The sequence below is a fragment of the Schistocerca serialis genome, chromosome 11, assembly GCF_023864345.2.
Source record: "Schistocerca serialis cubense isolate TAMUIC-IGC-003099 chromosome 11, iqSchSeri2.2, whole genome shotgun sequence".
NCBI lineage: Eukaryota > Metazoa > Arthropoda > Insecta > Orthoptera > Acrididae > Schistocerca > Schistocerca serialis.
Window position 1 is genome coordinate 198,335,123 of NC_064648.1, and position 14,007 is coordinate 198,349,129.

Consider the following 14,007-nt stretch of genomic DNA (forward strand, 5'->3'; position numbering starts at 1 on the left):
CAGCCCAGTGTGCGAACACCAAAACCGTGCCACATCATGTTACAAGACGTCATCCCAGTCTGGGGACACCAGAACCATCCGATGTCATGTTACAAGAGATCAGCCCAGTCTGGGGACACCAACACCGCACCATGTCATCTTCCAACAGGACAGCCTAGCCTGGGGACACCAACACCGCACTGTGTCACATCACAAACGGTCAGCGATGTTTGCAGACAAGTTAAACTGGCACCAACAGTACATTGTGTCACATCACATGCGGTCAGGCGAAACTGGACACTGATCAAGTTCTGAGACTGGTGCCTCATTCCCTCACCACAAACGAATTCGAATATTTTCATTTATTTATTGATCTATTTACTTAATCTTGCAATATGCGCAACATCGCCACTGTTTGTAACGAGGCAAACGTCTATATTTGTGTACAGTTGCTGACAGGAATAGTACCTGACAAGTTGTGACAACAGCCCACTTTGAAAATTTGGGCATCACGAATTGGTGAACGCATGTGTGGGTGCATTTAAAATGCCTAGGTGCCTACATGACGTCCATCGGTGAACACTACATAATATTCTTACTGCTCGCTTTTGTGCAATCAATACTTTCTTGTCAAGTGACGAGTTACTCCAAAAAATTATTCCCCAAGACATTATTGAGTACAAATGTGCAAAATATGTCAGGAGGTTGATTCTTTTGTTTCCAGTATTAACAACTGTACGAAGAGCAGCACTAACTGATCTTAGTTGTTTGAGAAGCTCAGTAATATGCTTCTCCAATTCAAGTTTTCATCAATTTGTACACCCAAAAATTTGGAGCATTCTACCCTATTTACTGACTCCTGCTCGTGTGCTACATCAATGGTTGGCATGATCCTGCTTATTGTACAGAACTGTGTGTCTGTTTTCTAATTTAAGGGAGTCCATTTTCAGAGAACCACTTAATAATTCTTTGGAAAACATTATTTACCATCTCTTCTTTTGTTTTCCCTCTAAGGGGATTTATTATGGTAGTAGTATCGTCTGCAGAAAGTACCAACTTTGCTTGTTGAATGTTAAGTGGGAAGTCATTAGATAAAAACGGAATAGGTATGGTCCAAAAATTGAACCCTGTGAGACTCCTTTGGTGATTTATTTCCGCAGTCACTAACGTTTCCTACGTTTCCGACACTGTGTGACTTATTCAGCAAAACTTTTTGAATTCTGCTTGTTAAATATGACTCAAACCATCAGTTCCATAAAAGTTGAGTTTCTCCATGAAAGTTAATCAAACACTTTGGGAAGATCACAAAAATACTAACTGGCGATATACTATTATTTAAGGCTTGTACTCTTTGACGAGTGAACGTATAAATAGCATTCTCACTCGATGAGCTCTTCCGGAAGGGCATCACTTATTAAGTTTGAACAACTTTTCGGAATTCTGTTTGAAATTTCATCAGTCTCACACAACCTTTTCCTTTTTAGAAAATTGGTAATTGTATTACTTTTAGTGAAGGATGTTGGTGCTACTTCTAGCTCCTTTGTTTTGTGGAATTACATTTTTTAATATATTCTCTCGCTTCTTCAACTGAACCATTTAATCTTTCCTGTATCTGCTGCTATGTCTAGAAAGTCACCATTAAAAGTGCTCGTAATTTGTGAATTATCAACCACAGTAACGTCACTTAGTTTAATTGTTGTGAAGTTTTGTATACTGACTGGCTGTCCTGTTCGACAATGTCCAAAATGGGCATTATTTATTTATTTCTAAACAAACATATTTTTGGATATTTTAATGACTTTCCCTAAAATACTACAGTAATCTTTTTAGAAAGCAACTTTCAAATACAGACACGAAATTTACTACGGAATAAACGGAATTTGACATTAGCACCCTTTCTACATATAGCTCACCCCATACTACACTACTGGCCATTAAAATTGCTACACCACGAAGATGACGTGCTACAGACGCGAAATTTAACCGACAGGAAGAAGATGCTGTGATATGCAAATGATTAGCTTTTCAGAGCATTCACACAAGGCTGGCGCCGGTGGCGACACCTACAACGTGCTGACACGAGGAAATTTTCCATCCGATTTCTCATACACAAACAGCAGTTGACCGGCGTTGCCTGGTGAAACGTTTTTGTGATGCCTCGTGTAATGAGGAGAAATGCGTACCATCACGTTTCCGACTTTGATAAGGGTCGGACTGTAGCCTATCGCGATTGCGGTTTATCGTATCGCGACATTGCTGCTTGCTGCTCGAGATTCAGTGTCTGTTAGCAGAATACGGAATCGGTGGGTTCAGGAGGGTAATACGGAACGCCGTGCTGGATCCCGACGGCCTCGTATTACTAGCAGTCGAGATGACAGGCATCTTATCCGCATGGCTGTAACGGATCGTGCATCCACGTCTCAATCCCCGAGTCAACAGATGGGGACGTTTGCAAGACAACAACCATCTGCACGAACGGTTCGACGACGTTTGCAGCAGCATGGACTATCAACTCGGAGACAATGGCTGTGGTTACCCTTGACGCTGCATCACAGACAGGAGCGCCTGCGATGGTGTACTCGACGACGAACCTGGGTGCACGAATGACAAAACGTCATTTTTTCGGATGAATCCAGGTTCTGTTTACAGCTTCATGATGGTCGCATCCGTGTTTGGCGACATCGCGGTGAACGCACATTGGAAGCGTGTATTCGTCATCGCCATACTGGCGTATCATCCGTCGTGATGGTATAGGGTGCTATTGGTTACACGTCTCGGTCACCTCTTGCTCGCATTGACGGCACTTTGAACAGTGGACGTTACATTTCAGATGTGTTACGACCCGTGGCTCTACCATTCATTCGATCCCTGCGAAACCCTACATTTCAGCAGGATAATGCACGACCGCATGTTGCAGATCCTGTGCGGGCCTTTCTGGATACAGAAAATGTTCGACTGCTGCCCTGGCCAGCACATTCTCCAGATCTCTCACCAATTGAAATCATCTGGTCAATGTTGGCCGAGCAACTGGCTCGTCACAATACGCCAGTCACTACTCTTTATGAACTGTGGTATCGTGTTGAAGCTGCACGGGCAGCTGTACCTGTACACGCTGTCCAAGCTCTGTTTGACTCAATGCCCAGGCGTATTGAGGCCGTTATTACGGCCAGAGGTTTTGTTCTGGGTACTGATTTCTCAGCATCTATGCATCCAAATTGCGTGAAAATGTAATCACATGTCAGTTGTAGTATAATATATTTGTCCAATGAATACCCGTTTATCATCTGCATTTCTTCTTGGTGTAGCAATTTTAATGGCTAGTAGTGCAGTATTCCCAGCAGACTCTTGACACTGTGAATCTCGGAATATTGAATCCCCTAACGACCTCCAGTATGGAATGTCCCACTCTTCTAGCTTCAACTACCATTCCGTGATCAAAGTCTGTTAATTACCAACGTGCAGCCATTATTTCGGAAGCCTTTTCACATGAATCACCTGAGCTCAAGTGACAACTCTGTCAATGCACTGCCCTTTTATACATTATGTTCGCGATACTACCGTCATCTGTACATGTGCATATCGCTGTCCCACGACTTTTGTCCCCTCACTGTACTACGTTTTACATAGAGCCGTGCAAAGGGCTGATCCTCCTTGGTTCACAAAACGGGTTAGAACACTGTTGCAGACACAACGAAACAAACATGCCAAATTTAAACAGACGCAAAATCCCCAAGATTGGCGATCCTTTATAGAAGCTCGAAATTTAGCGCGGGCTTCAATGCGAGATGCCTATAACAATTTCCACAACGAAACTTTGTCTCGAAACTTGGCAGAAAATCCAAAGAGATTCTGGTCGTACGTGAGGTATGTTAGCGGCAAGAAACAATCAATGCCTTCTCTGCACGATAGCAGTGGAGATACTATCGAAGACAGTGCTCCTAAAGCAGAGTTACTAAACACAGCCTTCCGAAATGCCTTCACAAAGGAAGACGAAGTAGATATTCCAGAATTCGAATCGACAACAGCTGCCAACATGTGTAACGTAGAAGTAAATATCCTCGGAGTAGTGAAGCAACTTAAAAATCACTTGATAAAAGCAAGTCTTCTGCTCCAGACCGTATACCAATTAGGTTCCTTTCGGAGTACGCTGATGCATTAGCTCCATACTTAACAATCTTACACAACTGTTCGCTCGACGCAAGATCCGTATCAAAAAAATGGTTCAAACTGCTTAACATCTGAGGTCATCAGCCTCCTAGAACTTAGAACTACTTAAACCTAACTAACCTAAGGACATCACACACATCCATGCCCGAGGCAGGATTCGAACCTGCGACCGTAGCAGCAGCGTGGTTCCAGACTGAAGGGCCTAGAACCGCTCGGCCACAGAATCCGTATCCAAAGACTGGAAAGCTGCACAGGTCACACCAGTATTCAAGGAAGGTAATACGAGTAATCCACTAAATTAGAGACACATACCGTTAACGTCGATATGCAGCAGGATTTTAGAACATATATTGTGTTCGAACATAATGAATTACCTAGAAGAAATCGGTCTATTGACATACAGTCAACATGGATTTAGAAGACACCGTTCCTGTGAAACACAACAAGCTCTTTATTCACATGAAGTGTTGAGTGCTATTGACAAGGGATTTCGGATCGATTCCGTATTTATGGATTTCCGGAAGGCTTTTGACACTGTACCACACAAGCAGCTCGTAGTGAAATTGCGTGCTTATGGAATATCGTCTCAGTTATGTGACTGGATGTGTCATTTCCTGTCAGAGAGGTCACAGTTCTTAGCAATTGACGGAAAGTCATCGAGTAAAACAGAAGTGATTTCTGGCGTTCCCCAAGGTAGCGTTATAGGCCCTTTCTGATCCTTATCTATATAAATGATTTGAGAGACAATCTGAGCAGCCGTCTTCGGTTGTTCGCAGACGACGCTGTCGTTTATCGACTAATAAAGTCATCAGAAGATCACAACAAAATGCAAAACTATTTAGAAGAAATATCGGAATGGTGCGAAAACCTTAAATAACGAAAAGTGAGGTCATCCACATGAGTGCTAAAAGGAACTCGTTAAACTGCGGTTACACGATAAATCAGTCTAATCTAAAAGCCGTAAATTCAACTAGATACCTAGCAATTACAATTACGAACAATATAAATTGGAAGGAACACATAGAAAATGTAGTGGGGAAGGCTAACCAAAGACTGCGTTTTTTTGGCAGGACATTTAGAAAATGTAACAGACCTACTAAGGAGGCTGCCTACACTACGCTTGTCCGCCCTCTTTTTGAATACTGCTGCGCGGTGTTGGATGCTTACCAGATAGGACGGACGGAGTACATCGAAAAAGTTCAAAGAATGGCAGCACGTTTTGTATTATCACGAAATATGCGAGAGAGTGTCACAGAAATGATACAGGATTTGCGATGGGCATCATTAAAAGAAAGGCGTTTTTTGTTGCGACACAATCTTCTCACGAAATTCCAATCTCCAGCTTTCTCCTCCGAACGCGAAAGAATTTTGTTGACACCGACCTAGATAGGGAGGAACGATGACCAATATAAAATAAGGGAAATCAGAGCTCGTACGGAAAAATATAGGTGTTCATTCTTTCAGCGCGCTGTACGAGATTGAAATAATAGAGAATTGTGAAGGTGATTCGATGAATCCTCTGCCCGGCACTTAAATGTGATTTGCAGAGTATCCATGTAGTTGCAGATGTAGACGTAGATGAACAGGCTTGTACAAATTGTTTAAGGAAGGAAAGACGTTCTGCAATGAAACAACGAGAAAAAGAGACCAATATGCAACACAATGAAGAGACATCACGACTGGGCGATTATTACGACATGAGTCGTTGCTGAAGAATGTATTTCGAGAGATGGTACAGAGAAATAATGTTAGAGTACATAAGACTGATGGTTGATGTTGCGGTATCCAGCATTGAAATCAAGAGTATACCTGGCAAGTCATAGGAACGCAAAATTGTATCAAACCAACTCTAGCTTTCATGGCCAATATAAGCACAGCGCAGGCGGGTACCTACCTGCGATCTGTTATAGCGGCGCACGAATCCCAGCTCCATGGCATCTCCTCCTCCTCCCATGGTCATCATGGTCGCCACCGTCGAGAAGACGACGAACTTCCACAGCCGGCACCACTGCACACACAAGAAACGCAAAAAGTTAAAATGGTGTACGTCATGCAGAAAATGGAAATATTCACGTATATCCACGGAACAGAAACACTATGATGGCTTTCAAGACCAGTTGTTTCAGTCACTGCTGAATCTTGCAGATTTTATGGTAGTGTTCGGTGAAGCTTTTCCATTTTGTGACGTTTCATCCAGAACTGTACACGACGCATTTGGAGATTGCTCCTGGTTCGGCCGAGTTTTGCCGACTGGTGGATGTAGCATTAGAAAGGGAAATGTTGTTGTTGTGGTCTTCAGTCCTGAGACTGGTTTGATGCAGCTCTCCACGCTACTCTATCCTGTGCAAGCTTCTTCATCTCCCAGTACCTACTGCAACCTACATCCCTCTGAATCTGCTTAGTGTATTCATCTCTTGGTTTCCCCCTACGATTTTTACCCTCCACGCTGCTCTCCAATACTAAATTGGTGATCCCTTGATGCCTCAGAACATGTCCTACCAACCGATCCCTTCTTCTGGTCAAGTTGTGCCACAAACTTCTCTTCTCCCCAATCCTGTTCAATACTTCATCATTAGTTATGTGATCTACCCATCTAATCTTCAGCATTCTTCTGTAGCACCACATTTCAAAAGCTTCTATTCTCTTCTTGTCCAAACTATTTACCGTCCATGTTTCACTTCCATACATGGCTACACTCCATACAAATACTTTCAGAAATAACTTCCTGACACTTAAATCTATACTCGATGTTAACAAATTTCTCTTCTTCAGAAACGCTTTCCTTGCCATTGCCAGTCTACATTTTATATCCTCTCTACTTCGTCCATCATCAGTTATTTTGCCCCCCAAATAGCAAAACTCCTTTACTACTTTAAGTGTCTCATTTCCTAATCTAATAACCTCAGCATCACCCGACTTAATTCGACTACATTCCATTATCCTCGTTTTGCTTTTGTTGATGTTCATCTTATATCCTCCCTTCAAGACACCATCCATTCCGTTCAACTGCTCTTCCAAGTCCTTTGCTGTCTCTGACAGAATTACAATGTCATCGGCGAACCTCAAGGTTTTTATTTCTTCTCCATGGATTTAAATACCTACTCCAAATTTTTCTTTTGTTTCCTTTACTGCTTGCTCAATATAGAGATTGAATAACATCGGGGAAAGGCTACAACCCTGTCTTACTCCGTTCCCAACCACTGCTTCCCTTTCATGTCCCTCGGCTCTTATAACTGCCATCTGGTTTCTGTACAAGTTGTAAATAGCCTTTCGCTCCCTGTATTTTACCCCTGCCACCTTTAGAATTTGAAAGAGAGTATTCCAGTCAACATTGTCAAAAGCTTTCTCTAAGTCTACAAATGCTAAAAACGTAGGTTTGCCTTTCCTTAATCTTTCTTCTAAGATAAGTCGTAAGGTCAGTATTGCCTCACGTGTTCCAGTATTTCTACGGAATCGAAACTGATCTTCCCCGAGGTCGGCTTATATTAGTTTTTCCATTCGTCTGTAAAGAATAATAGGAAAGGGAAATAGATGCTGTGAAAAGAGGCATGGTAGGAGTTTATGTGTGATCAGCAGAAGTACAGGGATCAGCAGAAGTACAGGAGATAGGCAAAATAATATGAACAGCGGTAGTAATGGGATGGTTTTGTTTGCCGGTCAACAACGCAGGTAAGACACGTGTCGCACTGGACTGTGCGTGTTGCGTGTTCAGCATGGACTGGGAACCAGTGCAGCTTGTTCACGAGTAGTGCACGCTTCTTATTTGCATTCAGAGGCCGAGGTCGACGTGCAGTGAAAGACCTAACAAGAGTTCCAAAGAGGGCAGATTGTGGGGGACCGATCAGCTGGAGGATCAGTAACCAAGATAGCCAACTTATTGAATGTTTCGAGAGCACCTGTTTCAATAGTCATGACAGCCTGGACAAAACATCATCGTGTAAAAGTAATAGTGGACTATATGACAGAGATCGTCGTACGATAACATGAATTGTGTGAAAATAAAACAAAACTATGGCGGTAAAAGTGACTGCAGAGCTCAATAGCCATCTTCGAGGCCCAATATCTATCGACACTGTCCGCCGAGAACCCCATAAAGCGAATATTCGTGGACGAGCTGTCCGAAACCATTAGTGGCGAAAACCAACGCAAAGAAGCGTAATAAATGGTGTCTAGAGCACAAATCCTGTGCGACTGATCATTGGAAACACATCAGACGGCCCAATGAGTCAGCGTTTTCGTCATTTCCAATATCGGGCCGGGTTTATGTCTGGAGAACGCCAAAAGAAACCTACAATCCTGGCTGCTTGGTTCTGACAGTTAAGCATGGAGGTGGAAGTGTGATGGTGTGGGCAGCCATATCATGGTATTCTGCTGGTCCCATCATGACTGTCAAAGGCCTAGTTAGAGCCAACGATTATATGAATATTGTAGGTGATCAGGTGCACCCCATGATTCAAATGTTGTTCCCCAACGATGGTGCCATATTTCAAGGCGACAATGGACCCATTCACACAGCCAGGACAGTACAGTCTTAGTATGAGGAGGAGCATGCAGCTGAAGTGCAGCGTCTTCCCTGGCCAGCACAGCCCCCAGACTTAAACATTATCGAACCCTTGTTGGCAGTATTGGAGCACAGACTCCGGAGCAGATTTCCGCCTCCCTCGTCACTACAGGAGTTCTGATCGAAGAGTGGCATAACATTCCACAGGAGACAATACAATCATTACGTGCCAGTATTTGAAGAAGAATCGCAGCTGTATTATGGGCAAATGGGGGCCCAACCCCTTATTAATAAACCATTCACAGGTAAGTACAGGTGTCCACATTATTTTGCTATCCCCTGTTGTTGTTGTTGTGGTCTTCAGTTCTGAGACTGGTCTGATGCGGCTCTCCATGCTACTCTATCCTGTGCAAGTACCTACTGCAACCTACATCCTTCTGAATCTGCTTAGTGTATTCATCTCTTGGTCTCCCTCTACGTATTTTACCCACCACGCTGCCATCCAATGCTAAATTTGTGATCCCTTGATGCCTCAGAACATGCCCTACCAACCGGTCCCTTCTTCTAATCAAGTGCCACAAACTCCTCTTCTCCCCTATTCTATTCAATACCTCCTCAATAGTTACGTGATCTACCCATCTAATCTTCAGCATTCTTCTGTAGCACCACATTTCGAAAGCTTCTATTCTCTTCTTGTCCAAACTATTTATCGTCCACGTTTCACTTCCATACATGGCTACACTCCACACAAATACTTTCAGAAACGACTTCCTGACACTTAAATCTATACCCGATGTTAACAAATTCCTCTTCATCAGGAACGCTTTCCTTGCCATTGCCAGTCTATATTTTATATCCTACTTCGACCATCATCACGCTCCTGGATAAAATATGACCTTGAACTCCCCACCTTGCTCCTTTGCTCTACCCCCTCCCATCCCCTTGTATGCCACACCACATTCTCAGAAATAGGTTAATCAGAGAATTAGCTGATCGAGGTACAGCACACCTCTTCTGGGATTCACTTCAGATTGCCAGCCGGCCGTTGCTGGCCGAGCGGTTCTAGGCGCTTCAGTCTGGAACCGCGCGACCGCTACGGTCGCAGGTTCGAATCCTGCCTCGGGCAGGATGTGTGTGATGTCCTTAGGTTAGTTAGGTTTAAGTAGTTCTAAGTTCTAGGGGACTGATGACCTCAGATGTTAAGTCCCATAGTGCTCAGAGCCATTTGAAGCATTTTTTTTGACTCTGCCAGGTGGACTGGTGACGAGGGCCAGTCCGGTTTCTAGGCTGTTTCCCGGATCACAGTAGGTGACTACTGGACTGGTACCCAAGTCCCATCTCAGTTGCATGGGTTGGAAACATTTTGAAATATGCTCTATCACTTTCACATGGACAACACTAGACCCAAACAGCCTGGGTTCATAATTTCCATCCTAGGGGAATGGACGGTAGGGGTAGAGGGAAAATGAGGGGATGGTGACAGGAATGGTATCTGACCACCCCATACTACTAACATTGCCAAATCCAGGTTAACATGCTGATGGTGTCTAGATATAGGGTAAAGGTAAGGGAAAAAAGAAGAAGGCCAATCATAGAGTTTCTAAGGGAACACGCACATATTTCACTCTTTCAATAAGAATCTGTTATTTTACCACCATAAAAAATGAAACAACAAATCGGTACATAAGTTAGACCTGGCATCTTGTTCTTATCGATCGATCTCTGTCCCCCACCGGCTGCAAAACGTGACCAAAAGTGCACCAAAAGTAAAACAACACTTTTAAGAAACCAAGAATTGTCTCTATTACTTGTCAAAATATATAAAGATCTATTCAATAAGAGTACGAAAGACACGTGGCACTACTGATGTAAATTTCAGGATGAGATACACTTGGGGCCAATTATGGTACAGAGACCAAATTATGAGTACAATATGGCGGATCTAGGGTACATGCTAACTTGCTGCTTCATTTTTTGTGGCAGTATAACTCAGGGCCATGACTGGGAGAGCAAAATATGGGTGCATTGTCTTAGAATCTCTCTGACTGGCACATTTCCAAGAAAGTGGCGTCGCTTAAATGAGAGACAAGGAGTGCGGATGGCAGAGGTGGAGGTGACTTCGAGGCCATATTTTACCCAGAATGCCTACTGCACACCCACTGACACAGATAAAACCTTATCGGAGATGTAACTTTACTGACAAAGATATACCGAGCGAGGTGGCGCAGTGGTTAGCACACTGGACTCGCATTCGGGAGGACAACGGTTCAATCCCGCGTCCGGCAATCCTGATTTAGGTTTTCCGTGATTTCCCTAAATCTCTCCCGGCAAATGCCGGGATGGTTCCTTTGAAAGGGCACGGCCGACTTCCTTCCCCATCCTTCCCTAATCCGATGAGACCGTGACCTCGCAGTTTGGTCTCCTCCCCCAAACAACCAACCAACTGACAAAGATAGAAATTATTCCTCGAGTCAGCAGAGTTACTACCAATATATCGACAAGTTTAAGTTAAAACCTAAAATTCCAGTTTAGCTTGGAAATGAGAAATGATAATGTAATATCCTTTCTGGATATTTTGATAGGAGACAGACTGATGGAGGGCTGGAACATAAGATTTTTGAAAGTCACTCATACAAATGATTGATCTAGCGTATCCCAAATAGGGTGAAACGAAAGAAGAACAAACTTCTAATACTTTACTGATCTGTAGAAATCGTTGTATACATATGAGCAGCACATCCTGCTGTAGCACGGAAATGAAGTGAACCAGTGAAGAAATGCTCCTGTCGGAGCACGAAAATGGCGAACATGTTCCTCTTTAAAAGACTCTGACAAAAATGTCGGGAACCAGCTTCGTAAATCTCAATCCGCCTCCTTCAGCAAAAATTTTGGCATGCGAACTTATTGGGGCTCTTTTACCACAGAACGTTCTAAATCCTTTTTCCGCTAGTATTTGTATCACTAAACAGCTAACACTCCACACAGCTCCGGTTGCAATTTGCACGTCTAACAGGTTCCAGAGCAACAAAATATTGATTTCCAATATTTAATCTAATTATTTACCAAACTTAAAGACTTAAAATGCTGTCATAATGTCATAATGCACTTGTTAAGAGGTAGAGTCTCACATTAAAGGTTTAACACATTAAAGCTGGAAACTGCGTATATGGGTCCAGACAGGGTGACTCGTATACATGGTGTTACAAAAAGGTACGGCCAACATTCCTCACACACAAATAAACAAAAGATGTTATGTGCACATGTGACCGGAAAGGCTTAATTTCCATGTTTGACCTCATTTTAGTTGCGTCCACCTACGCTCAATGGAGCACGTTATCACGATTTCATACGTGATAAATGGCTCTGAGCACTATGGGACTCAACTGCTGAGGTCATTAGTCCCCTAGAACTTAGAACTAGTTAAACCTAACTAACCTAAGGACATCACAAACATCCATGCCCGAAGCAGGATTCGAACCTGCGACCGTAGCGGTCTTGCGGTTCCAGACTGCAGCGCCTTTAACCGCACGGCCACTTCGGCCAGCTCATACGTGATACTCTACCTGTGCTGCTAGAACATGTGCCTTTACAAGTACGAAGCAACATGTGGTTCGTGCACGATGGAGCTCCTGCACATTTCAGTCGAAGTGTTCGTACGCTTCTCAACAACAGATTCGGTGAGCGATGGATTGGTAGAGACGGACCAATCCCGTGGCCTCCACGCTCTCCTGACCTCAACCCTCTTGACTTTCATTTATGGGGGCATTTGAAATGTCTTGTCTAGGCAACCCCGGTGCCAAATGTAGAGACTCTTCGTGCTCGTATTGTGGAAGGCTGTGATACAATACGCCATTCTCCAGGGCTGCATCAGCGCATCAGGGATTCCGTGCGACGGAGGGTGGATGCACGTATCCTCGCTAACGGAGGACATTTTGAACATTTCCTGTAACGAAGTGTTTGAAGTCACGCTGGTACGTTCTGTTGCTGTGTGTTTCCATTCCATGATTAATGTGATTTGAAGAGAAGTAATAAAATGAGCTGTAACATGGAAAGTAAGCGTTTCCGGACACATGTCCACATAACATATTTTCTTTGTTTGTGTGTGAGGAATGTTTCCTGAAAGTTTGGCCGTACCTTTTTATAACACCCTGTATATTCCACTGCATATTTGTATCAAGTCCAAAGTCCAACTATCATCCACAACAGGAGAGGGGTGTCAAAAGTCTTTGGCAACAGAGGCAAAGAATTTCCACACCAATACATCTGCATGCTGAAGTAAATTATCTGAGGCAGGCTTTCGAAAAAAAGAAATGGCTGTTTAACGAAAGAAGTAAATAAGAGTTCCACGACCAAATAATAGCAGTGCGAAAGGCAAGAATAAAACACAACAATGAAGGAACACAGTTCCTTTCTCTGTTATTTAAAAAGTAGCTCACCAGATTGGGTAGATTTTACAGAAACATCAGACCAGTTTTCAGACCAACAAAGAAAATATGTCAACTACTCCGTCGACGGTTGGCATGCGAGGTATTTAAAATTCCGTGTGTGTGTGTGTGTGTGTGTGTGTGTGTGTGTGTGTGTGTGTGTGTGTGTGTAGTGAAGGTCTATATTTAACTACCAGGAGAAGCATGAATACACGGCTGAAGGAACCGAATACACGGCTGAAGGAACATAAAAGTCTATGCCGACTGGGGAAAATAGAAAAATCATTTGTAGCATAATGACTGTGGAAGTCATGAAGTGTTTCAGAACCATTATTTTTTTTAAATGACGAACTCTTATCCACGATTACAGACAAAAGCCACAGAAATAGATAAACATGGGGATAGTTTTAAAACAAGAGAAGAAGCCATGGAATATGCCGACAAAAGTGCATATACAGGGTGAGTCACCTAACACTACCGCTGCATATATTTCGTAAACCACAACAAATACTGACGAATACACACGATCGGACAGCGGAGGAGTGGTACTCAATCGTCTACTTTAGGTTACAATATCTCCGGATGTAATTAACAGTTTACAATGCAACAAACGGCACTGATTACGTATTTGTTTATATGTTCAGATGTGTTAACAAAACTAACGTGGTTCCATTTAAAAAAACGTAGGCTTGTGTTAAAAAACTTACTTGCGTGTATTTTTGTATGGTTTGTATTAACCAATTACACTAGCCCCTCTCCTCACGTTCGGTCTGTGGAATCGGTTCGTCAGTATTTGATGTGGTTTACGAAATATAGCCAGCGGTAACGTTAGGTGACTCACCCTGTACATATGAAGACAGTAACTGTTCTCGAAAGAACAGAATACTGTTGATGACCGCGCAGCTTGCAGCTTTTCCCTGGAATAAATGATGACTA

General features: G+C 43.2%; 1 protein-coding gene across 1 annotated transcript in view; it reads right to left on the reverse strand.

Annotated features, from left to right (window-relative positions):
• The window catches only part of LOC126426826 (uncharacterized), a 269,461-nt gene that overhangs the window by 25,583 nt on the left and 229,871 nt on the right, over positions 1–14,007 (reverse strand). The window contains exon 2 of the mRNA XM_050088849.1: positions 6,041–6,154. Within this exon, the coding sequence (XP_049944806.1) occupies positions 6,041–6,154 (114 nt within the window). The remainder of the gene's footprint in view (positions 1–6,040; positions 6,155–14,007) is intronic.